The sequence below is a fragment of the Myotis myotis genome, unplaced genomic scaffold (genome assembly GCF_014108235.1).
Source record: "Myotis myotis isolate mMyoMyo1 unplaced genomic scaffold, mMyoMyo1.p scaffold_m19_p_37, whole genome shotgun sequence".
Taxonomy (NCBI): domain Eukaryota; kingdom Metazoa; phylum Chordata; class Mammalia; order Chiroptera; family Vespertilionidae; genus Myotis; species Myotis myotis.
Window position 1 is genome coordinate 634,282 of NW_023416343.1, and position 24,636 is coordinate 658,917.

At 43.4% G+C, this 24,636-nt stretch overlaps 2 protein-coding genes across 4 annotated transcripts; both read left to right on the forward strand.

Annotated features, from left to right (window-relative positions):
- The first annotated feature begins 1,464 nt into the window (after nucleotides 1–1,464).
- On the forward strand, nucleotides 1,465–14,407 carry ZNF84 (zinc finger protein 84). 2 transcript variants are annotated; one of them, XM_036303324.1, is made up of 7 exons: nucleotides 1,465–1,629; nucleotides 3,405–3,516; nucleotides 4,874–5,078; nucleotides 7,694–7,820; nucleotides 8,498–8,593; nucleotides 9,243–9,395; nucleotides 13,212–14,399. In XM_036303324.1, exons 3-7 carry the CDS (start codon nucleotides 5,064–5,066, stop codon nucleotides 13,316–13,318), a joined length of 498 nt encoding a protein of 165 aa, XP_036159217.1. In that variant the 5' UTR covers nucleotides 1,465–1,629; nucleotides 3,405–3,516; nucleotides 4,874–5,063; the 3' UTR covers nucleotides 13,319–14,399. The 2 variants fall into 2 exon arrangements, with proteins under 2 accessions (XP_036159217.1, XP_036159216.1); XM_036303323.1 differs by having other exon boundaries at nucleotides 9,243–14,407.
- A 1,441-nt stretch (nucleotides 14,408–15,848) lies between these two features.
- On the forward strand, nucleotides 15,849–23,609 carry ZNF140 (zinc finger protein 140). 2 transcript variants are annotated; one of them, XM_036303363.1, is made up of 5 exons: nucleotides 15,849–16,296; nucleotides 17,736–17,862; nucleotides 18,262–18,357; nucleotides 21,364–21,547; nucleotides 22,580–23,609. In XM_036303363.1, the coding sequence occupies exons 1-5, from the start codon at nucleotides 16,225–16,227 to the stop codon at nucleotides 22,605–22,607; spliced, it is 507 nt and encodes a 168-aa protein (XP_036159256.1). In that variant the 5' UTR covers nucleotides 15,849–16,224; the 3' UTR covers nucleotides 22,608–23,609. The 2 variants fall into 2 exon arrangements, with proteins under 2 accessions (XP_036159256.1, XP_036159255.1); XM_036303362.1 differs by having other exon boundaries at nucleotides 21,364–23,609.
- Nucleotides 23,610–24,636: the final 1,027 nt, after the last annotated feature.

Here is a 24,636-nt window from a genome sequence, read left to right on the forward strand (position 1 = left end):
TTCTTAAATGCCCCGTCTTCAAATAGAGCCACCCTGGTGGTCAGGGTTTCAATATATGAATTGTGGAGGTACACAATCAGTTAATAGCACAACAGCCAATAAGAAAATACAGAAGGGGAGGGGGAAAAACTGACCATAATATCAACAGGCATGATAAAACACTTAGGAATAATACGTCTTATGTAATGTTGAATTTAAAATCAGATCCAGGAATAAATATTTTAAAAATGGCATAAACTGAGAATTTATTAATAAAATGTTAAAATGCTATTAAAGTTCATAAAGGAACTGAAAAGAAAAATGGAAAGATATGCTCAGGTGCTCATCTACTGAACAACACTGGCTGGGCTGGAATGCACATTTAAATTAAAATTTTTATTTTAATCTTATTGAAGTGATTGTATTTTTCCTTTGACTTATTGATAAGGTAATATTAATGGGTAGCCAGATCATCTTTGTGTTTCTAGAATAGAACCCACTTGGTTATAGCATATTTTTGTAAGGTATTGCCAGCTTCTTCTGTTAATAATTTCTCAGTATTTTTGCGTGGATAGTAGTAATTAAGTTTTGTCTATGCTTCCTTTTTAAATCATTACATTTGTTGATTTTGGTGTCCTATGCTATTTGATAAATATAAAAGGTTCCTCCTAATTCCCCAGGAACTATTTAAATATAATAATTCTCTCCTGGATGTCTGAAAGAATTCACCAGAAACTCAATGACTGATGCTTTTCTTTCTTTTCTCTGTATTTTTATTTACTTATAAAATTTATTGATTTTTAGGGAGAGAAACCTTGGCGAATAAGGACCACACTCTAACCGAGCTACTCGTCAGGGTTCCATGACTGATGCTTTTCGACAGAGAATTTCTGAAATTGTCTTCGTTTTCATCCATGATTAGTTTTTCTCATTTATTGGGTCAAATTTGATATGTCTATTTGCGCAATTAAAGTTTTTCAAATTTATTAGCACCGAGAGGATTCTCATTCAGTTTGCTGTGTCTGGTTATTTATGCTTTCTTCCTCCTACCCTTTCTCTCTTTACGGGAATAGTTACTAATATATTTACCACTTTCCGCCACAGCATTGGAATGAAGGATCGGCTTTACCTTCTCCCACTGATTAACTCCTCTCTGCTTTCCACAATTTTTTTTTTTTAATTCCGTTTCCCTCAGTGGAATGCTTAAGCCAATTGTCTTTTTTAAGAAACCTACTTTTCGGTTTCAATTCCTAATCTTTTAAAATCCTAGCCTTTAAGTCCCTCCCGAAAGCGTACTCCCGGAGCTCGCCGCCCTTCCGCGTCTCCAGGCAACCAGCGCTGCTAGGACGCCGGGCCGCCGGGCCTTCTGGGAAATGTAGTCCGAAGGTGCCTTCTTCTCGGGTACGTGCACGCGCGTTCCCATGGCCACCGACGCTTGCAGGTAGCGCCCCTTTTCTTTGTCCTTCGGCGCCGCGTGAGAGGCGAGTGCGCGCGAACACCCTCCCGCTGCAGCCGGTCCCGATCCCGCGGATGCGCGGGGGTTGCACCGAGGCCCACGGGCTGGAGGTGCTGTGCTGGCCCGGGGCGGGGGGTGCGGCGAGCCTGGGTGCGGCGATCGGGTCACGTGGTTCCGGGGCCGGCGTGTCCGAGGTCAGAGACTTGGGGAGTCGGTGTTGGCGTTGTTGCGGGTTCGGTCCTTGGGTTGGCGGCTGAGGCGTGTGGGGTCCCGGGGTGGGGGAGCCCCGGGTGGGAGATCTGGGGGTCGCTGGGCTGCAGTCTTGGAGGCCGGTAGGCGTGGCGCTTATGCCGGCAGTGAGTCTGGGGTGTCCAGTGGGGTGCGGCCGGACCGCGCGGCCTGGCCGGATGGCGGGGTGCCGGGGTCAGGTCCGGGCCTGCGCGCACAGGTCGCAGGCTCTCGGAGGTGTCCTGGCGGGGCTCCGAGTGCGGGAGAGAAGGGCCCTGTCCCCCGAGGCTTCACCCCTTGCCCCCCGGGTTCTTATTTCTTTTGGACTTTCAGGCCGATTTTTTAAATTGGCGCCTCCCGCACGTGGCATCCCTGGACGAGTTGGGCCGGGAGCCCAGGCCCGGTCCTGTTGAAGGAAGGGCTGGGCTCTTTGGCCCAACAGAAAGAGCTGATGGTGCGAGTGCCCGGATACCCAGGGGTAGTCCCGTGCTAAGGGTGACTCCATTGCTATCCCCCTCCAACCTGACCTCACCCAGCTCAGCTTGACATTAATCAACAGTTTTTAAAAGCGTTTCTGTCCTAAAATAAAAAAAGAAAGAAAAGAAAAGGCAAACGACACCCCCCTCCGCATTCCCCGAAAACACACACACACACACACACACACACACACACACACACACACGACAGCTGCTGGTGTGGCAGGAACGTCATCATTGGCCTGAAGTCCTTAACTCTCCACTGACGATTTCTGGGTCTAACGGTTTTCCTATGAAAATGAGGGAGTGGAAAGAAATGACACCACCCCCCCCCCCCCCCGAGTTTCCATGCTTTTTGCTGTCATTAAAACATACTTTCTAAGTATTTGCTGCTTGCTTTGTTTCAGTCATGTAATGCTAAACTGAAACTGCTCTGCTTGTCTCTTGTTTATTTTTTGGTTTAAGGACTAACGTTAAAAAAAGTATACTTCATTGTAAATTTAAAATGTGTCCACCGTAGTCAGTTTTGAGCATCTTGAGAAACAGTTTCAAATGAAAATCATTATTCCTTCAACAGGAGATAGTCACTGCTAATATTTTGGTCCATTTCTTTTAGCCATTAGTGTGTATATGTTTTTAGTACTTCTTATTTATATTTCCTTTAAAAACACAAAATTGGGACTCTGCTGTATATGCTGCTTAAAACCACTACAATATATCATGAATGTCTTTTCGTAACTTGAAATATTTTGACCCAAGTGGTAAGTTTAAATTAACCTGGGGGTTTTTCAACTGGGCTATTTTATTTTATTTTAGTAAGGGAAAGTTTATAGAAAGTTACAGAAGTAACAAAAGGGCCCTTAAAACTTCGAGAAAGGAAAGCGATTTGTGCCTTGAGGGATGAGAGAGTAGAGTCGGGCGTGTCCTCAGGAAAAAAGAGAGCAGCTCTGTCTTTTTTTGCTTATTCTGCCCCTTGCTGTCTTTTCTGGACGGGACTGTGTCGCACCCACACGAGGAACATAAGCAGGACTCTGGGCCTTGGTCCTCCCTCCCCTCCACTGTCGCTGTGGTCACTGCTCTCGGCTGGATGCAGGGGACCAAGGGCCCAGACCTGCCACTTCCTAGGCATGTCATTGATGTTGGGCACGTTGATGAACCTGTGTGCTGAGTGCAGTGAAAAAGGCAATACGGTGCATAAGGCACTGACGTGTAAGTGTAAATGTTACTTTTACTGATTCTGTGCCTTTCCTCTGAAATTCCTTCAGACCTTGGTGCTGGGTGGAACTGCAGGATGATGGTGAAGGCGGCCGCTTCCTTCTGAAGATAAATGTGAGAGCTGCCACTGAGAGCTGTCATGTTATCCAGGAAACTGCCAAGGTAAAAACAAAACAAAACCCAACAATGAAGGGCTTAGGTTTCCATTTGCTGAGGGGACATGTGAGAGCCAAATAGAAGAATTCAGGGGGAACTTCTCCCACAAGGGCCAACTTCCAAAAACATTTTTTAAAAATTGATTTCAGAGAGGGAGAGAGAGATGGAAACATCAGTGATGAGAGAGAATCATTGATCAGCTGCCTCCTGCATGCTCCTTACCGGGGATCGAGCCCACATCTTGGACAATGTGCCCTTGACCAGAATCAAACCTGCGACCCTTCGGTCCACAGGCCGACGTCCTAACCACTGAGAAAAACCAGCTATGGCCAAAAACATTTTTTAAATTAAAGTAAAATAAGGGTGAGTTTTCATTGTTCTGAGTAGCAAACCTAAATTGCATCAGAAATATTTTCCAACTACCATACTGATGGCTTATCATGCCCTGTTCACCTGAAATTTTCAGTTCAGTATATTCTCTGCAATAAGCTTTCTAAGATTCTATCTGCCTAAAGTAGAGTATCTTTACAGCATCTCTTAAAGCTTCTTTTTAAAATTTGTGGATTTTTTTTTTAACTTTTTATTGATTTTTTTTAAAAGAAGAGGGGAGAGAGAAAGGAGCATCAATGCAGGACAGAAACATCAATCGGTTGCCTCCGGTACACGCCACAACCAGGGATCCAACCTGCAACCTGGGCATGTGCCCTGACCGGGAATTGAACCCACCACGACCTGGTATGTGGGATGATGGTCCAACTGACTGAGCTGCAACTCGGGCCCCGGCCACCACTCCTCTTAGTGACTCACACTTCACTTTCCACAGTGACCATGGAATGGATCTCAGACCTACTTTATTTCTGGTGTATTTTGTTTTGGTTTGTTAATGTTTACTCGAGGATATATTTTCTGCATTGATTTTTGAGAGTGGAAGGGAGGGAGGGGGAGAGAGAGAGAGAGAGAGAGAGAGAGTGAGAGAGAGAGAGAGAGAGAGAGAGGCATCGATGTGAAAGAGGCACACCAGTTGGTTACTTCCCACATATGCCCCCCCTGCTGGGCCGGGGATCGAACCTGCTACCCAGGCACTTGCCCTGGACTGGAAATCGAACCCTCGACCCTTCCGTGTATGGACCGATGCTCTAACCACAGGGAAACACCAGCCAGGGCTCTGATATTACTTCATCTGCCTGCGGAGACATAGACTTCTGCCGTTCTTTCCCACCAGTCCCACTCCTGCCCAGTAACCCTGTTTCAGTTGTATAGGAAACACTCTCTGGCCTTAGATGGTCATGAATTCCTAGTTCGTAGCAAGAGAACATTTGAGGTGCAGTGTGACTATACCAGTTGAAGTGCATTTGTCCCTAAGTCCATAGGTCCTGGTTTCTCACACATGAGCCTCCCCTTGCAAGATAAGAAAGGAGTTCCTGGAGCCAAGAACCCATCCCCAGCGTCCGAGACCCAGCACGACCTCACACCAGAGCTCTGGGGCACGAGCAGAGGAAGCGAGGCATAGAAAGAGCTCGGACTTGCTGATCACCTCACACGGGAAACAGAAAATGACCGCGTCACAGGTGAGTGGATTGTTTATTCCTGGTTATTTTTCCAGGAGATTAGAAGTATGTAAGTTTTCCAGTGAAAAAGAAAAAGAGAAACAGTTAAGGAATTAGGGGCAAATAGCTTCAGAAGAAAAATCTGGACTGGAACAAAATTGGAGCAGTAATACGTTAACTATAGGCCCTTGTGATACTCTTAAGGTTTTCGTTGTTATAGGCCATAATTACTGAATATGAGCTGCTCTGTTGGTTCTCAATGTCTTGGGCAGATGTACTAAATAAATACGAACACTTATGTGAGTTGTATTGTCCAAAGAGAAAAGCAAGTTAATTCTTCATATAAAGTAAATATTTATATGCTCACTGGTTGATGAAGTCTTTTAATAAATGATATAGGGGAGTAATGTCCTCAAGAGAAACATTGTAATAAACACACGTGTCTTATGGCCATTTTTCACAATTTTCCACAGAGTGTGACTATAATTATTTATTTACCTCTTTAATTGTGAAGCAGAAACACATGCAGAATGAAATTAAAAGAAAAAATATGCAGAAAAGTAAACAAAAGGTAAAAAGTACAGTTTAATGAATGATTAGCTGAGTACACATGAAATTCCCGTTCAGGTCATAACGTCTCCCTCCTGACAGAGAAGACCCGTGACCTCGCTCCGTGCCACACTCCCCTCTGACCAAGGACAGCCTCGGGGTGCCCTGTCCGTCAAACTTCTCCCCTCAGAGGGAGCCAGGACCCGATTGCATAGCCGTTTTCCTGCTTTTCTGTACAGTGTCTTTCTGAGTCTTCATCCTGAAAGCCTGTAGTCTGGTTGTGTGTGCAGGCGCAGACTCATCTCTGTCCTTTCACCTTGTGTTTTCTCCTGTCACTTACCTGTTTCTTTGTGACATCATTGCAGTTACAGTGAGGAAAGTGAAAGTGTGTTTTTATGCATCAAAATGATATTTTTGTTTATCATGCTTCTTTTAAATCTTGGTTTGTCCCAATAATTCCATCTAAGGCAGTGGTTCACAACCTTCCTAATACCCTTTAATACAGGTGAGTGGATTGTTTATTCCTGGTTATTTTTCCAGGAGATTAGAAGTATTGTTGTGGTGACCCCCAACCATAAAATTATTTTCGTTGCTACTTCATAACTGTAATGTTGCTACTGTTGTGAATCATAATGTAAATATCTGATATGCTATATGTGTTTTCCGATGATCGCGACCCACAGGTTGAGAACCGCTGGCCTAGATGGAGTATTTTATTAGGCGTTGCAAAACGATAACATCCCGCTTCTATCATTTTTTTCTTTATTGACTGGATTACTGCTTTCTAGCTTGGCAAGATATATCAAGGCTGTTTGTATATCCCCCCTAACCCCACCTGCAATTAAGATAAAATAGTAACATAAAATGCATTTATTTATTTTCAAAATTTTTTTAATTGATTTCGGAGAGGAAGGCAGAGGGGGAGAGAGATAGAAACATCAATGATGAGAGAGAATCATTGATTGGCTGCCTCCTGCACACCCCCCACTGAGGCTCCAGCCCACAACCCGGGCCTGTGCCCTTGACCAGAATTGAACCTTGGATTCTTCAGTCCACAGGCCAACACTCTATCCATTGAGCCAAACTGATTAGGGCTGTCAAGACTTTTTATAACAAATAAATGTTAATTATTTTTCAAGTTTTGGTATATTAATTTTGTTTATTTAATCTGTTTATTCATTTTCATACTATTTATTCCTTATGAAATCTAGACCTTCTTTTTGAAAAATTTAAATGTGCTTTTAAAAACTCTGTGTTAGGTGTATCTATATTTGCAGTTCCTGTGATTTGCATGCTTCCATTTTCAGATATACTTTGCATCTCTTGAGGTGATCATATATTTTTTCTTACTCTACTAAGGTAGTTGATATCATTGACTTTTTTAGAAATGGTAAACCAACTTGGTCTTAATATATTTTGTTCTTTATATATTGCTCAATATAGTTTGGTAATATGTTTAGGATTTTCATCAGTGTTTTTGTGTGGGCTGGCTTTTGCTTTTCCTTTCTTGCAGTATCCTTATTGGGTCTTGTTACCAAGATTATACTGGTATCAAAAAGTTTAGGGTTAAATTCTTGCTTTAATATGCTGTATGAGTTTAGTAAAATCAGAATCATTACTGCATTAAATGTTTACAGAATTAACTGGTAAAGCCTTTTTTGTGTTTATTAAGATTTTAACTCAGGGGACCAATACGTTTCACATGCCCAATGCATATGTTTTAAAATCATCAAGGGTAAATGAGTCACTCAAACAAGATAAAACAATAGATTTTAATGTGACAGAATATGACAAGTTTTATCGTTTTTATTTTGCCAGCACCTCTTCTGGTACCAAATTTGAGGTTAGGTATTTTATTGGTTCAGAAGATTTAAAGTTGTGTGGTCCGATTCTTGTGTGTTACATAAACAGAAGGATGGAAGAATTAATAATGGCATTTTATCTCACAATATGATACAAAGGTAGGGGCACAGTCGGCATTGTCTAGGACTTGCTAGGCTAAGAATTATGTTCTCGAGCTCCAGTACTTCTGTTCTGCATCGTGGAGTGGTAACTGATTCAGTTTCACCAGGATTGTGCTTTTACAGGAGTCAATCTCATTTGAACATTTATCTGTGGACTTCACCCAGAAGGAGTGGCAGCTGCTGGACCCCTGTCAGAAGGACTTATACAAGGATGTCATGTTGGAGAACTACAGCAGCCTGGTGACACTGGGTAAGGAAGCTTCCCAGGGGACCTCATGGTGCCCAATACTTGGCTTTTGCTTTTTTCGTTGCTGAGAGTTGTAGGACTTCTGAAATTGCTAATGATTTTGGATCTAAATATAGAAGTCCAAAGTTCCTTGGACTATGACCCCAGGGAAAGTATTTGGATGAAGACTTCAATAATGAAGTCTGTCATTGTGCAGCCTCTGAGACTCAATAATGGCCGCAGTGGTACTGGTAGCACCTAACGTAGACAACTCACTGTGTTCCACATACTGTTCGTTGTCGACTCCGCAATCATTAGGCTAACCCTGTGGGACAGGAATGATTATTCTCCTTTGTTTTCTAATGAGGCCATTGAAGAAAGGAAGGTTAAGTAAGTGACTTTCTAAAGGACTCACAGCTGGGAAACGAAAGAGCCTGGATTTCACTGAGCTCAGGCTCACTGGCTTCAAGCCTCTGAATTGCTTAATGGCTTTGGACAGGAATCATAAAAGTAAGTCAACGATTCTTAGACCCTCTTAGCCACCAGGGAGACCATTACCATTTCTTTGAGAATTACTTACTCTGTTGATATACAAATGGTTAGCTTAACTGAGTCTATTCTGATGCCAAACCGTGCCCATTCCTCAGGGGCCATAAAGCCCAAGCATTCAGGCCAAAACCTCTGTGATTTCCCTTGAATAGGGTATGAATTTATGAAACCTGATGTCATTTTCAAGTTGGAACGAGGAGAAGCACCATGGATAGAAGATGGAGAAGGTCCAAGTTCAGACCCTCCAGGTGAGTGTATAAGAACCAGGCAGATGGGAGACGGTACAAGTACAATCTCAGCTGATTGTGGGGGTGGCATCTTTGACATGTGCTGTGGAGTGCTCCTTTCAAATCCCCTAAACCTTTGACACCAGCTATCAAGAACGGGCTCTTTTTACATGTGGCTTCTTGCTTTTGGCTGAAGTGAAATGGTTCCGGGGTCATGATGTCATCTCCCAGCTGTCACATCTTGGTCTTTGACTTTCTGTTTGGTTTTCTGCCTCCGGCATGTTACTCTCCTTATGTCCCCCCTTCTCCTCTGGTTGATGAAACCTCTATTTTGTACATGTAAGAGTTTTTCTCTTTTTCCTCTTTTTGGGTGTGTCTTTTGCCCAGAGAAATACCCAGTGAAAGCCCTCTCTGTTCAGTCTTACTGTATGAGAGAACAGTCATTATTCCTCCCAAAGAGTTTGTTCTTTTCCTCCCTTTAAAAAAAATATGTTTTTATTTATTTGAGAGGAAGAGAGAGAAAGATAGGAGCATCAGTGATGAGAGAGAATCATCAATTGGCTGCCTTCTGCATGCCCCACACTTGAACCGTGACCTCCTAGTTAATAGTCTCTGCTCAAACACTGAACCACGCTGGTCGGGTTATAACCAATGTCATTTTTCTTTATAGAACAAGACTTTCAAGTAAATAGTCACATGATGTGGAACCAGGATAACCAAGGGAAGCCTAAAAATACGAAACAAGATTATGAATGTGATGCATTTGGAAAAAATTTCAATCAGAGCATAAACTTTGTTCCTTTAAGGAAATCAAACAATGAAGGTGATGTAGATGGATTAACTTTAAAACGTCGTTTAGATTTACTTCTTCCAAAAGCTGATTATGGAAAAATAGAACGAGATGACTTAAATGCATTTGATAAATTGTTTCTCCATACCAAGCCTGAGGAAACTGATGCTTGGTTAAAACACTATGAGTGTGATGAATATGATAATGTTAGCTATAGGAAGTCACAGATTATCATCTATCACAGAAATCGTTTAGGCGAGAAACTTTATGAATGCAGTGAATGTAGGAAACGCTTCAGTAAGAAATCCAGTCTCATGAAGCACCAGAGCAGACATATGAGAGAGATAGCCATCGGCTGTGGTAAATCTGACAAAACCTTTCTGCAGAAGTCACAGTTCATTACACATCACAGAACTCATACCGGAGAGAAACCTTATAATTGTAGCCAGTGTGGGAAAGCCTTCTCCCAAAAGTCACAACTCACATCCCATCAGAGGACGCATACAGGAGAGAAACCATATGAATGTGGGGAATGTGGGAAAGCCTTCTCCCGGAAGTCACATCTGATATCACATTGGAGAACACACACAGGAGAAAAACCCTATGTATGCCATGAATGTGGGAGGGCCTTTAGTGAGAAGTCCAATCTTATTAATCATCAGAGAATTCATACAGGAGAGAAACCTTTTGAATGCAGAGAATGTAGGAAAGCTTTTAGCAGAAAGTCACAACTCGTTACACATCACAGGATTCATACGGGAACGAAACCCTATGGGTGTAGTGATTGTAGAAAAGCCTTCTTTGAGAAATCAGAGCTCATTAGACATCAGACAGTTCATACTGGAGAGAAGCCCTATGAATGCAGTGAATGTCAGAAAGCATTCCGAGAGAGGTCGAGTCTCATTAATCATCAAAGAACCCACACAGGAGAGAAACCTCATGGGTGCATTCAGTGTGGAAAAGCTTTCTCCCAGAAGTCACATCTGATATCACATCAGATGACACACACGGGAGAGAAACCCTTCGTATGCGTTAAATGTGGGAGGGCCTTCAGCAGGAAATCCCAGCTGGTTCGACATCAGAGAACTCACACGGGAGAAAAGCCCTATGAATGCAGTGAATGTGGGAAAGCTTTCAGTGAAAAATTAAGCCTCACTAATCACCAGAGAATTCATACAGGAGAAAAACCCTACATGTGCAGTGACTGTGGGAAAGCCTTTTGTCAGAAGTCACATCTCATATCACATCAGAGGACACACACAGGGGAGAAACCCTATGAATGCACCGAATGTGGGAAAGCCTTTGGAGAGAAGTCAAGTCTTGCAACTCATTGGAGAACCCACACGGGAGAAAAACCCTATGAATGCAGGGACTGCGAAAAAGCCTTTGCCCAGAAATCACAGCTGAATACTCACCAGAGAATTCACACAGGAGAGAAACCCTATGAATGCAGTCTTTGTCAGAAAGCTTTCTTTGAGAAGTCAGAGCTAATTAGACACCAGAGAACTCACACAGGAGAAAAACCATATGAATGCAGTGAATGTCAAAAAGCCTTCAGGGAGAAATCAAGTCTCCTCAATCATCACAGAATACATACAGGAGAGAAACCGTTTGAATGCAATGAATGTGGCAAAGCCTTCTCTCGGAAGTCACACCTGATACCGCATCAGAGGACACATACAGGAGAGAGACCCTACGGGTGCACTGAGTGTAGGAAGGCGTTCTCTCAGAAGTCACAGCTGGTTAATCACCAGAGAATTCATACCGGAGAGAAACCTTATCAATGCCATGACTGTGGGAAAGCCTTCTCCCAAAAGGCACAGCTCATTAACCATCACAGAACCCATACCATAAAGAAGTCATAGACATGAAGTTAACATATGTCTTTGACAGAGACCTGGCGTTACTGTACTTCAGGAAATGCAGTATGGTAAATCAGATAATGCTCACATATCATTATATATTTGAGTACTCTTTGGGCGGGGGGGAGGCAGGAGTTGTAATTGAGGTTATATAGGGAAAGTTTCAGCAGATTTAACAGTTTTATAGATCAGAAGTCATAGAGTGGAATGAGCCTATGAAATGCAGTGTGTTTTAAAAACCTTTCAAATTATAGTGAAACAAAATACAGTACAAAATGAACAGCAAAGGGGAATACTATGAATAATAGAAAGCCTTCTAGAGTGTAAATTTCATTACCTGTTAGAAACATTGCCACTGGGGTTAAATCCTAGTCCAGTGAGTAAACGAATGGTGCATTTGAGGTAATCTTTTCATCAAAAAATTACAGCTCAGTGTACGTAAGAAATTGCTGTAAGAAATGAAGTTTGTGAAAATAGGAAATATGGAACAGTCTTCAGCAAGTAATGTAACCATATTGTATTTTGGAGAATTCATATTGTGGATAACCTAACAATTTAAAGACATTGGCAATGTGTGCCCCTAGAAATAATGCTATAAAGGGAAGCCATATACTTTTTATAGACATGAGTACCAAAAATCCCCAATTCTAAGTGGTTCACAGGTTTTCACTCAGAAGTATGAAGATACATGAGAAAACTGAATAATTGAAAATTCTAAGTTAGGAATTTCTTAGTGTATTTGTGGGTTTTTTTGTCACATAAGGTGTTTTGTATGGTCAGTGCATATGACCATGTAATTAGGAGCACGAGATGCACATGCCTTGTAGGGCCGCGGATGTCTGTCAAGACACCACATGCCAGTGCTTTTCTGTCTTGCTGATACTACAGAAATGGTAACTAATTAACATAATATGCCTTATTGCTCAACAATAATGAAACCACGTCTCTTTTCCCTATGGTTTGTTGGTGTATAACAGGAGTCTGTTGTTACTGACCTCACTTCAGTATCAGAAGCCAACGTTTTATATAAAGTCTTCTGCGTCCTCAGAGTCTGAGTCAGTTTATATAAAAAAATCCGGTTTATAAGTGTTCAAAGGCACTACCACAGAATTTCAATAGTGACTCATGATATGCTGAGTGAGCAAAAGGAAGGTGTGTGACCATTTTACTCAGCATTCAAACCAAGTGATAGTAGAGCTGTACAAAATCTTTATTATCATTTTTTTTGTGATGCCTCCATGTATAAAATATATGTAAAGTGCTTTGTAAACTAAGTACAGTTTGCATTTTAATTTATTATGGTGGAACATGGATTCTGTGAGTTGCTATTTTAGGTATTTCAGAAAATGTTATAAAATTAATTTTCCAAAATTTTTGTTTTTGGAGATGAAGGGAAAGAGAGATTGATGTATTTTTATTTTCTTAGTTTTTTAAAAAAATTGTGATCGATTGATTTTAGAAGGAGGAAGAGAAAGGGAAAAACCAATTTGTTGTTTGTTACTTGTGCATTCACTGGTTGTTACACGTGCCCCTAGCAGAGATCAAAGCTGCAACCTTGGCCTGTCGCGACGGCGCTCCAACCAGCTGAGCTACCTGCTCGGGACTAAGCAGAAGGCGGCTTTAGAGTGGCTTGCGTGCAGTTTCGTGGAGCACAGTACGTCACACTGAGACAGAATTGTTGAGACAAAACAGGGAGCATCATTCCTGTTGTGTGTGTATTAATCCTAATCTGAGGATATTTTTTTGCATTGCTTTTTTTTTTTTTTTTAAGAAAGTGGAAGGAGGGAGGGGAGAGATAGAGAAATATCTATGTTAGGGAGATACATCCATTAGTTGTTTCCCACATTCTCCCTGAACAGGGTCAGGGTTGAACCTGCAACCCAGATATGTCCCCTTGATTGGGAATCAGACCCAAGACCCCTCCGTTTGAAAGCCGACACTCTAACCATTGAGCAACAGGCTTAATCATTCCTCTTTTACTACCTAGGTTGTTCCACTGACCTGGAGACAATTCTACATTGGACAACTTCTGTTGCCTTCCTTTTAGTGAATGGACCTGTTGGAAGTCTAGTCTATGAATTTTGTCTGTTGTAGTGCTTTCTCTTCAGCTTCCCTTTGTGTGCCGTGACTCTTCTGACAGTTATCTCTGTGGATCCATATGTTCCTGATATTTTCTGACAGATAATGTGATGAAATTTGGGGAGCAGGATGTTTATTGAGGATCAATAAACTCACAATACTAGATTTATCTGTATTAAAAAGCAGAATGTAGGTCAGTAGTCATTTAATATCTATGCTTGGGACCACAGTAATGTGTTATGTCATTTATCCCAGCAATATATACCCAGTTTGTCAATTTCATTGAGCTTGTTGGTTTACAAATACAGAACAGTGCTACAAAAAACAAAATATGGTACCAAGCTTTCAGATGTTCATTAACTAGTCATGACCTAAGTGTTGATTAACGCAACCATGACCCTTGCAACTGTATGCATATTTCTTGCACCTTGCTTTCATTCTTTTTTAGTCTATTTTCACACTCATACATAGTTATTTTAAGATATAATTGTGATTACACTTGTGCAGAAATGTTGAATAGCTAATTGTGGACTTACGAAAGTGAAATATGGTCTATCCCCATGAGACAAATACATGCCTATCCATAATTTCTGAATACTTTACCTCTCCTCTTACTATTTTTTGGCCTCCTTGAACTACTTGCAGTTCCTTGGAATTATATTCTCAGATGCTTTTTGCAAATCTGCCACTGAAATTCCCTTGTTTCTTATTAATGCCTCTCCACGCTTTATGAGCCTATATATGTATTTGTCACTGTGATATAATCATCGCATGTTTTATCTTTCCCATTAGAAAGCTGGAACAATCCTGTCTATATAATTTTAGCAACTGAAGCTTTATATATAAATGTGATTGCTTATCGTAGCTATGTTTTCTACCACATGGAGAATTATAATCTGCAATGAGAGGAAAATTAAGCCACTGTGGAAGCAAAGGCAAGGGACAGTGCTGACTGAGTCCCAGAGTCTGGTTCTTGTCCTGATATGCATTCTTCTCTGCCCATTCTTGCCTTGATCGCTGGGTTCTCCTGTGAGATATCACAGATATCCTCCTAATAAAACGCCATGTTTGCTTCAGGTGGTTCAAGTTGTGTTTCTTATAATACAAATATTCTTCATACAAGTCATAAATGGGTTCTCTGGAAGCAGATAATGTGCTAAAATGTAGGGGGCAGGGTGTTTATTGAGGTTCGTTGGCTGTGAAGTGATTGGAAAATAAGTGATTGTCCCGCTTGGTGGCATGAGCCCGATTCTCATTACTGAGTCCTAGTCACTATGCCCTCCTCATTCCCGACTTGATTTAGCCGTTTACTATCACCACTGGGCGAGGAAGCCAAGAAGCACCTGAGTGGATCCACTAAACCCACCCATATTCCTCTCTGCCCTGTGGTATAACAGCAACCCTGCCTCATCCTCATGTGCCAAACACGCCCTCAAAGACAGCAGCTCCTTTTCTTACCTCTGGTCCCTGAACACGTTTCCATGTGATATCTGTAGCTTATAATGAAATAGGAAACTTGCTCTGTTCTCTGTCAATGAAGTTTGTCGCCATTGGGGATCAGGCGCACAAGTCGCTGGAGGGTCACTGTTAATGGTGATAGGTCATCACTGATTCCAAACCGTGGCCCCCAGAATCACCTGTTCTTCCGCACCTCAGATCTTTGGGGGGGGGGGGGGGGGGGGGGGGGGGAGAGGGGACCTGTCGCTTCCAGCCCCTGGTAGCTAGGCCAAGAGGGTCTCTGGGAATACCAGTCCTCCCAGGGGAGGAATGCCAGTTACAGGTTTTCCACGTGAAATTAACCCCTCTGCAAAGCAAGCTCACTCTTTTGTAAAGCAAATTCACCCTTTTGGGAGTCATTCCATTTGGGGTGAAAATAGAGTGAAGCAACACAATAAAGTCGTTTTTTTCCAGATTGTTTTCGTAGTTAGGACATGCGTTCAGGCCACAGTATAGTTGCATGAAGCTGGAAATCATAGCACTGGGACTGCAGTGGGTTCTGGGAATTGTAGTTATGTGAAGGTGGCGCTTTGCCGCTCAGGATGCTGGGGCCTCGCAGCGTTATGGGAGTTGTAGTTGCCCGAGGACAATGGCCTTTGTCTGGAGGTGCCATACTCCCCTGCGCTGAGGCCGCTGTGTATCGTGGGAAATGTAGTCGTCTGGAGACTGACGTCTCAGACTCTGCTTCGTTCCGGGTCTTTTTGTGGGTGACCGAGAGCCTTTTTTTCTTGAAGCGGGCCAAGGCGCAGTGAATCGTAAAGTGCAATTGTCTGAGGCTCCCAGTTTTTGTCTCTGCTGGCGTGGGGAGTTCTGTGAGCGGTAGTGCGTGATGGGATGTCTGACTTCAACGGAGCGTTGGGGCCGCGGTGTGTCCTGGGAAGTGTAGTTCTCTGAGGACGTGGGGCGTTCTGGGAGTTGTAGTGTATAACGGGGATCCTTCTTTCCACAGGTCGCTGAGACCGCGGTGTGTCTTGGGAAGTGTAGTTGTCTGAGGCCCGTTGTTTCTCTCCGCACTTGGGCGGTTGTGGGAGTTGTAGTGTGTGACAGGGAGCCTTCCTCCCACGCGCGCTGAGGCAGCGGTGGATCCTGGGAAGTGCAGTTGTCGGGGCCCGCGGCCTGGTCCGGGGGTTCCGGAAGGCGCCGTTTGGACTCCAGGACGCCCGGTGGGGTCTGGGCTTCTTGGGCCGTAGGTAGGGGAAGGCGCCCAACCCGCCTTCGCCGGGATCACCCCGCCTGCCGCCAGGGCCCTAACCGTCTGGAGCCCGGAGCCCACGCTGCCGGAATCGCAGAGGAAAGGCAGTCCTGTGGCCCCGGCAAAGGAGCAGGTGTAGGGGTGCAGGTCAGGCTGGACTCCTGGCCTGAGGGGGGCCCTGGCGGGCGCCCCGGCTGCAGTGGTCCGAGCCCCCGTGTGACGAGGCGGGTGGATGTGGAGCGACGGGAACCCCCTGAGGCGGGACCCGGTTCCTGGCGCCCGGCCCGCAGGAGCCATGTCTCAGGTAAGCGGCGCCTCCTCTCTTCTCCCGAGGGACGCGGTGACTTCAGGCCTGAGGGGCTCCCGCCCCCGCTCCTCTCCTGGGCCTGGGCCGTAGGAGGTGCGGGCGGGTGGACGGGAAGCCAGGCCGCGTGGGCAGGTGTGTTCGGGGGTTGGACTGGCAGCCAGCTGTGCTGGTGCCTCCTCGCTCCATAAAGTGCTGGATCCTGTGTGTCTGGTCCCAGCGGCCTCTCACTCGTCTGTTCACCATGTTTACACGGAGCGTCCACGTGCAGCATCTGTATCTGCTCTCAGAGGGCCACCCCCGGGCGGCCGCTAAGCCGGAAGCTGGGGTCCGGTTGGCACCTGGTTAGCGGCCGCTCCTGGGCATGCGCATGCGTGACCCGCTCCCGGCCTGAGCGAGGTGGAAGCTCTGAACCCGGAGCTCACTTTTCAGACACCACACCCAGCGTACGGAGCGCGGAGCACTGGCTGTTTCGGTGGCAGGTGGCTGGCTGGCAGTCATACTTCCCAGGTGAACAAGGCCAGCCATCCCGCTAGTCCCTCTGTGTATAGTCCCACTGCCCCTCACTTCTTGTCATCCTTGTGTCCAAATCCAGGGTTTTGCCGGGGCGCCCACCTTCACCTGAGTTGCCAGTCCCTCTGTTTACTCTAGGAGCTGCTTCTTTCTCTGTGGCTCGCTCATCCTTCTCACGGAAAATAATCTTGCTCAGTGCCAAGTATGACCTGTCATGCTCCACACATTTGGGGCTGCCGGTGTGGGACCTTTTGACGTCCCTTTTCATGCCTGACGGTCACATGGGCCACTCGGGTGGTGCCCAACCAGCGCCTTCTTATTCCGTCCAACCCTGAGGGCGAAAGCCCCGGTCCTGCTGGGAGGCCCTGCCGTCCGCCTGGGGAGGCCTGGTATCGGGGCGCACCCTCCTTGCTCTCTGAGTCTCACAGCCGTTCCTTCAGGAGCCGGAGGGGTGTGTAAGCCGGAGAGTCCGCGCCGCACTCCTAGGGCGCCGCCGCCGCCTGCCATAGCCATTGTTATAAGAAGGAAATTCTTGCCAAATCCTGTCAGAAGGGGCTGGTATTAAGGACACTAGCCATTGACTACTACACACAAAGGAGTCGTCTTCACGGTTCGTTCATGACGAGTTTTTACAACCAAAGCCGGAAATCCAGGTTGCTCACATGTATAATCCTTTACCTTTCACAAAATTGTAAAATATGTCAGGACATATCAGATGGTGTGTTTTTTTCTCGTTTTCTCCATTATACAGCAAAGCAAACCAGCTCTACTCTTAGTTACACTCTCAGTGACCACCGAGAATTCTGCAAAGTCCCATTGCTGCTCCTGCATACACTGCCCACCCTCTCGCTGCCTGTCACTTCCCTCCTTGGCCAGGGCCTTGCGGAGCCTTGCTGCCCTTGTTGGACACCTGTCTGTCCTTTCAGGGGCCAGTGACATTCAGAGACGTGGCCATAGACTTCTCCCAGGAGGAGTGGGCATGGCTTCGGCCTGCTCAGCGAGACCTCTACCGGCACGTCATGCTGGAGAACTACGGCCACCTGGTCTCCCTGGGTGAGTGTCCCTCACCTCCCTTCAGCTGGAGCTTGCCCGTAGGTGGTGTTGGGACTCTTCATTAACTGGCTGAATAGTCCCAAGGGAGGTATGCTATTTTTTTAAATTAGGTTGTGGGGGTTTTAGTTTTTTAAACTTTATTTTTATTATTGACACTATTACTGATGTCTCCGGTTTCCCCCCTTCCCCACCTTCCCCCAGCCCCCAGCCCTCCTTCCTCAGGCCCTCACCTCACTGTAGTCCGTGTCGAGGGGTTATTACTCGTTTTTAAGACGGGCATTGTGACACCACCTAATTTTTCAGACACCTTTCATACTTACATTTGACATTTCTTTTAATGGTCCTTCTTTTCTGAGGATTCAAGAACTAATTGTGAATTTATTTTATTCCTGCAAGCAGGTCTTAACATTTCCAAGCCAGATGTGGTTTCCTTACTGGAGCAAGGGAAAGAGCCCTGGCTGGGGAAAGGAGATGTGAGAACAGATTTCTTTTCTGGTGAGTGCGTTAGTGTTCCTCTGCTGTGCACTTCCTGTGTGTCTGTCTCTGCAGCCCATGAACAAAAAGATAGAAAAAGAAAAAAACGGGTATCACCTTTAGGTGGGCATTGCATGTAGTCTGTGAGCTTCAAGTTTAGTGAAGTGTGTAAGGTTTGTGTCTAGATTCATTTATATGCATGTGGATGTGCAGGGGTTTTTTAGTATTATTTATTGAAGGTTATTTTTGCACTTTTGTGTCGCCTTTGCTCCTCCGTAAAAGAACAGCTGACTATAATTCCGCAGGTCTGCTTCTGAGTTCTCTGCTCTGTTCCATGGATCTGTTTGTCTTTCCTTTCACCAGTACTACACTGTCTTGATTATTGTAGCTTTATAATAAGACTTGAAGTCAGGTAGTGTCAGTTTTCTGACTTGGTTCTTCATCAATATAGTCATTTGCTTCTCTATATAGACTTTAGAATCAGTTTGTTGAGATGAATAAAATAATTTTTACTTGGATTTCATTGAATATATAGATCAAGTTGGGAAGAACTGGCATCTTGATAATATTGAGTTTTCCTATTTATGAATAGACTGCCTCTCCATTTGAATTTTCTTCCCTGAGACCTTTCATCAGCGTTTTAATAAGTTTTCCTTATATAAATCTTATATATGTTTTGTTAGGTTAAAACTTCAGTTTTTCATTTTTGGGGTTGCTAAAGGTAAATAGTAATGCGTTTTTAAATGCCATTTGTTTATTGCTAGTATATAGAAAAGTTTTTACTTTTGTACATTAACTTTGTATTGTGCAATCTTGCTGTAATCATTTATTAGTTCCAAAAAATTTTTAGTACGCTATTTTCTGATTCATTGCATAGACAGTGGTGTCATCTGTGATCAGAAAAAGTTCATTGCTTAGATACATAGTAAAGAAATACGAGGTCTTTTTACTTATCCCTAGAAACTTACAGTTGGTGATAATAAGACAGCATTCCCTCCAAACAAAATAAATGTCAAAGTTATGTTACAGAAAAATGAATTTTTTTTTCATTTTAAATATATTTCCATTGATTTCAGAGAGGAAGGAAGAGAGAGAAACATCAATGATGAGAGAGAACCATGTATTGGCTGCCGCCTGCACGCCCCGCAGTGGGGGATCGAGCCTGCAACCCAGGCAGCGCCCCCACCTGGAATGGAACCGTGCCCTCCTGATTCATAGGTTGATGCTCAACCACTGAACCATGCTGGCTGGGTGAAAAATGAATTTTTTTTTCTTTAATCCGCATCTGAGGATATTTTTCCACTATTTTTTTTTTTTTTAAGAGAGAGTGGAAGACAGGAAATGACAGAAATATCTATGTGAGAGAAACACATCAATTGGTTGTGTCCTGCACATGCCCCAACCACAGCCCAGGCCAGGGAGGAGCCTGAAACCAAGGTACACGCCCTTGACCAGAATCAAACCTGGGACCCTTCAGTCCGCAAGCCGATGCTCTACCCGCTGAGCCAAATTAACTAGGGTGAAAAATGAATTTTTTAATGTGTAAACTTCCATAAAAGTTGTAAGGCTAATAGAGAGAATACCCATATGTTTTTATTTACATTTACCTACTGCTAACATTTTGTTTTATTTATGAAATCATTTGGTATATATTTTTTCTGGAGATATTTGAGCATAACTTGTGTACACCATGGACTTTTAACCCTACATAGTTCATAAGAATCCTATATAATAAAAGGCTAATATGCAAATCGACCGAAGAGCAGAATGACCAGTCTCTATGATGTGCCCTGACCATCAGGGGGCAGACGCTCAACACAGGAGCTGCCCCTCGTGGTCATTGTGCTCCCACAGGGGGAGCGCCGCTCAGCCAGAAGCTGGGCTCATGTCTGGTGAGTGCAGCGGTGGTGGTGGGAGCCTCTGTGGCAGCGCTAAGGATGTCCACCTGCTGGCTTAGGCCCACTCCCCATCAGTCAGACATCCCCCAAGGGCTCCTGGACTGCGAGAGGGCTCAGGCCAAGCTGAGGGACACCCCCCCCCCCAAGTGCATGAATTTCGTGCACTGGGCCTCTAGTAAGGGTATAAGAAAGTATATACATTTAAAAAACATATTATTTTAAAATTCGGTTTCCCCCCAAGTGTTGAAAGTCTCTTTAAAATTTAGCCTTGTGCCCTGGCCGGTGTGCTTCATGATTGGAGCGTTGGCCCATGCACCAGAGGGTCTTGGGTTCGATTCCCATTCAAGAGCACATATCTGGGTTGCAGGTTTGATCCCGGTCCCCATTTGGGACACATACGGGAGGCAACTAATTAATGTGTCTCTCTCACATCGATGTTTGTTTCTCTCGCTCCCTTGCCCCCCCTCGGTCCTCTCTCTCCTCCCTCTCCTTCCCTTTCACTCTCTAAAAGTCATTGGAAAAAATATCCTCTGGTGAGGATTAACAAAACAAAAATTAGCCTTGAGAAAATCAGGGCTTAAATTTGTGTATTAAAACCATCTGATAGAAAGACTGTTATCCTAAACTTAAGCTTCAGATATCAGTTTGGAAAGAAGAGTTAGAGTGAGCGTCATAGAAGATGGTTTTCAGAGAAATCCTTCATTTATTTAGAGTAAATTGCTGTGAGATGTTCCAAAGGCGCTGGGGGAACAGTCTGGTGTGTTGGTGGGCTTTGAGGAGCACTTGCAGCTTTATTAGCATTATAACGTTTTTGTTCTCACATCATTCTGGCAGCAAGTAACTGGAAGTGAGGAGGACTAACAACTCTCCTTCCCAAGTCCTTACCTTCTTCATAGTTGTATTTTTCCTTCACTTACATTTAATCTTTCTCCCTATTCTCCTAAATCTCTCCTCTCTTTGATGTCTTCTGAATTTCTGGGCAGAATGCTTAGATTTCAAAGTCACTTATGACAAATATGAAAGCAATGAAGTAATAAGTTTTTTTCATTTTAATCCTCATTAAAAAAGGACAAATGGTTTTTATTTTACTCAATACAGAAAATAAGAAACATTGCTTTGTTTTTTTCAGTTTCAGAGTCAAATAGCGAGATCAGCAAGTTTTCTCCAAAAAATGTCATAAATGAAGATGACTTATCCCAGTATTTGATAAAGGAAAATAATCTGAGCCAAGGCCCTGAACATTCCAGTTCTAAAGGAGGCTGGAAATACGAAGACGTTACTGAGATGCTACAAAGAAATCAGGGATGTATCAGGCAAGTGACAGTCTCTCGTCAAGAAGCCCTGACTCAGCATAGTGTCAGTACCGTGGAGAGGCCCTATGGGTGCCATGAATGTGGAAAAACTTTCAGTCGGCGCTTTTCCCTGGTGTTACATCAGAGGACTCACACAGGAGAGAAACCATATGTATGTAAGGAATGTGGCAAAACCTTTAGTCAGATCTCCAACCTTGTGAAACATCAGATGATACACACTGGAAAGAAACCCCATGAGTGTAAGGACTGTAGTAAAACATTCAGTTACCTTTCATTCCTCATTGAACACCAGAGAACACATACTGGGGAGAAACCCTATGAATGTACTGAATGTGGGAAGGCCTTTAGCCGTGCCTCAAACCTCACTCGACATCAGCGAATTCACATAGGAAAGAAACAGTATTTATGTAGGAAATGTGGGAAGGCCTTTAGCAGTGGTTCAGAACTCATTCGTCATCAGATTACACATACTGGAGAGAAACCTTATGAATGCATTGAATGTGGGAAGGCGTTTCGCCGTTCTTCACACCTTACCCGACATCAGAGCATTCATACTACCAAAACCCCCTACGAGTGTACTGAATGTAGGAAAGCCTTCCGTTGCCACTCCTTCCTTATTAAACATCAGAGAATTCACGCTGGAGAGAAGCTCTATGAATGTGATGAATGTGGCAAAGTTTTCACTTGGCATGCATCCCTCATACAACATATGAAAATTCATACCGGAGAAAAACCCTATGCCTGTACTGGATGTGACAAAACCTTTAATCGGAGCTTTTCCCTCATTCTACATCAGATAACTCATACTGGGGAGAGGCCCTATGTATGTAAGGTGTGCAATAAATCCTTCAGCTGGAGCTCAAACCTTGCCAAACATCAGAGAACACACAGTCTAGAAAATCCCTGTGAATATGAAAATTCATTTAGTTACCACTCAATCCTTACTGAACACCAGGGAATTCCTACTGGTGAGAAAACCTAAGGATGTTTGCATTTAAAAATATAGCAGCTAATGCCTTACTTTGATTTCAGAGCCTTATGTGAATATGTTGAAATATGAAGACATGTGATCCATGCTTGGAGAAAAAATCCAGGAATATGTGGGAAAGCCATTAAAGCTTCCTTTTTTTTTTTTTTTTTTTTTGAAATGTTAGAGAGTGCAGTCACTCAATATGTAGAAGACTCTTCCTCTGCTAGGATTTCCTTACTCTACAGTTATAAATTCCTGCTAGGAAAGGGATAGATACAAGTCCAATGCAAGTGAGAAAGCTTTTAGTTAGAGATTAGCTCTCGTCCTGCATTTGTCAGTTCCAGCACGACAGAATGCATGGGTGAAGGCGCGCTTTTTCCTGGACATCACAAAATTCATAATGCAGCAGTCATACATACAAGCAGGGATTTGGGAATGCCTTCATGTACCATGCAATCTTTATTAAATTTTAAAATACTCTTTTAAGGAGAAAAATCAACCTATAAATGGATTGATTATAGGTTGACTTTATGCAAAATTTAAAATGTATAGACTTATATGGGGGGCACCATTATAATGGGTAGAGGAAAACCTTGGAGTTCTGGGAAGTCCTGGAGGAAATACCAGTGTGGGAATTTTTTTTTTTTTTTTTTAATTACAGAGGGAATCTTTGTTTTGCTTTTTTTTTTTTTTTTTTTTTAAAAAAGCATATTCAAAAGAGCTATAAATAAATCTTTTTGATTTATAGTTAATCTGATATTTGCTGAGTTTCCCCCCCATTTCATATATGATTCTGAAAATGCAACTCTCACAATATTGACATCAGCAAGAGGAATGTGTTTTGTGGAAACATACACAATCGTAGGAACATTTTTAGGTGTCTTATGGTTTTAACTGAGATAGTGTTTGGATTTAAGGTTATGCTAACTCATGTTTATCCTTGAATCTGACTAGACTTGTCTTAGTCAGAAATAAATGTAAGTTATATCACAGGAAAATGCCAAGGTAGTTTTCCTCTTTTGTTGCATTTACAGTGAGAACATTTATTTTGTAAGTCCATACTTGTGAAAATAAATCATATTATGTTCACTTTCTATGTACACCTTGCCCATTTTTTAATGTCCTATCTTTAAAGCAACTGGCTGCCTCTTGTAAGAACTTTCCTCACATCTAGTGTGTGTAATGTGCAGTTTAGTACTTGAATAAGTGCCTCATTTGTTGTTTCATGTATGTAAATCGTTCACAAAACGAGAGGCTAGCATTTTTCTTTCCCATTCAGGGTGACAACAGAACACAGCTGTTGCTGAGTAATTACTTGTCTAGAATGACCTAACGCCTCAAACTTGACCAGAACAATTCTGTTGTACAAACCCTCCCTTTCCCATAGTGTGGCCAGCATTGTCACTTTCCCCAGCACCATGTGAGGTTGGGGAGTGGTGGGGGGGGGGGGTGTTCTGGTGAACAAGAATGTATTTATCATTTCAGAGGTTTATAACATTGAGTGATGTGGCCACAGACTTTTCAGGAGGAGTGGGGCTGACTAGATCCCATCCAGAATAATTCATATGGGAATGTAGTGTTGGAGAACTATGGGGGGGGCGGGTATCATTCCCTCAAAGCCAGAATCTGAATTTAGGCATCTTTACTGTTTCCATAGGAAATATTAGGGGCTGGGCTCCAAATTGCCTGGCTGAACTCCTGCTCCATGTTCTTGAGATGATTAAAAATGGGTAGAATAGGGAAGTGGATGCATTTTCCTCCTGCTCTTGTTCTTGTAATAGCTTTTCCTCCCTTTACTAAGAGATTGGGTCTGAAGCTGAGTAAAACTATAATATTTTGAAGTATCTATTTTCTCTCTTGTAAGCAGGACTTTCTCTTTCTAAACCAAATGTGACCTCCTTACTGGAGCAAGGGAAAGAGTGATGGAGACAAAGTGACAAGAGGCCTAAGATCAGGTAAGTGAAGGGCAATCAGGCAGGAAGTGCCTTTACAGGTAGTTCAGCTCACAGATATATTACCTGAGTCATGTTATCAAAAATAATAACTTTCTCTGTCCTTCATGCAACACCATTCTAAACAACATAACTTTCAAAAATTCCTCTCCTTAATTTGTGGTAAG

What these genes read in the sequence shown, in the direction of transcription:
- ZNF84 (XM_036303323.1), top strand. An exon ending in CAGCAGCCTGGTGACACTGG is followed by an intron (nt 7,821 to 8,497) that starts GTAAGGAAGCTT and finishes TCCCTTGAATAG; the next exon opens with GGTATGAATTTATGAAACCT. An exon ending in TCCAAGTTCAGACCCTCCAG is followed by an intron (nt 8,594 to 9,242) that starts GTGAGTGTATAA and finishes TTTTCTTTATAG; the next exon opens with AACAAGACTTTCAAGTAAAT.
- ZNF140 (XM_036303362.1), top strand. Translation starts at nt 16,225, where the DNA reads ATGTGGAGCGACGGGAACCCCCTGAGGCGGGACCCGGTTCCTGGCGCC. An exon ending in CCGCAGGAGCCATGTCTCAG is followed by an intron (nt 16,297 to 17,735) that starts GTAAGCGGCGCC and finishes CTGTCCTTTCAG; the next exon opens with GGGCCAGTGACATTCAGAGA. An exon ending in CGGCCACCTGGTCTCCCTGG is followed by an intron (nt 17,863 to 18,261) that starts GTGAGTGTCCCT and finishes TCCTGCAAGCAG; the next exon opens with GTCTTAACATTTCCAAGCCA.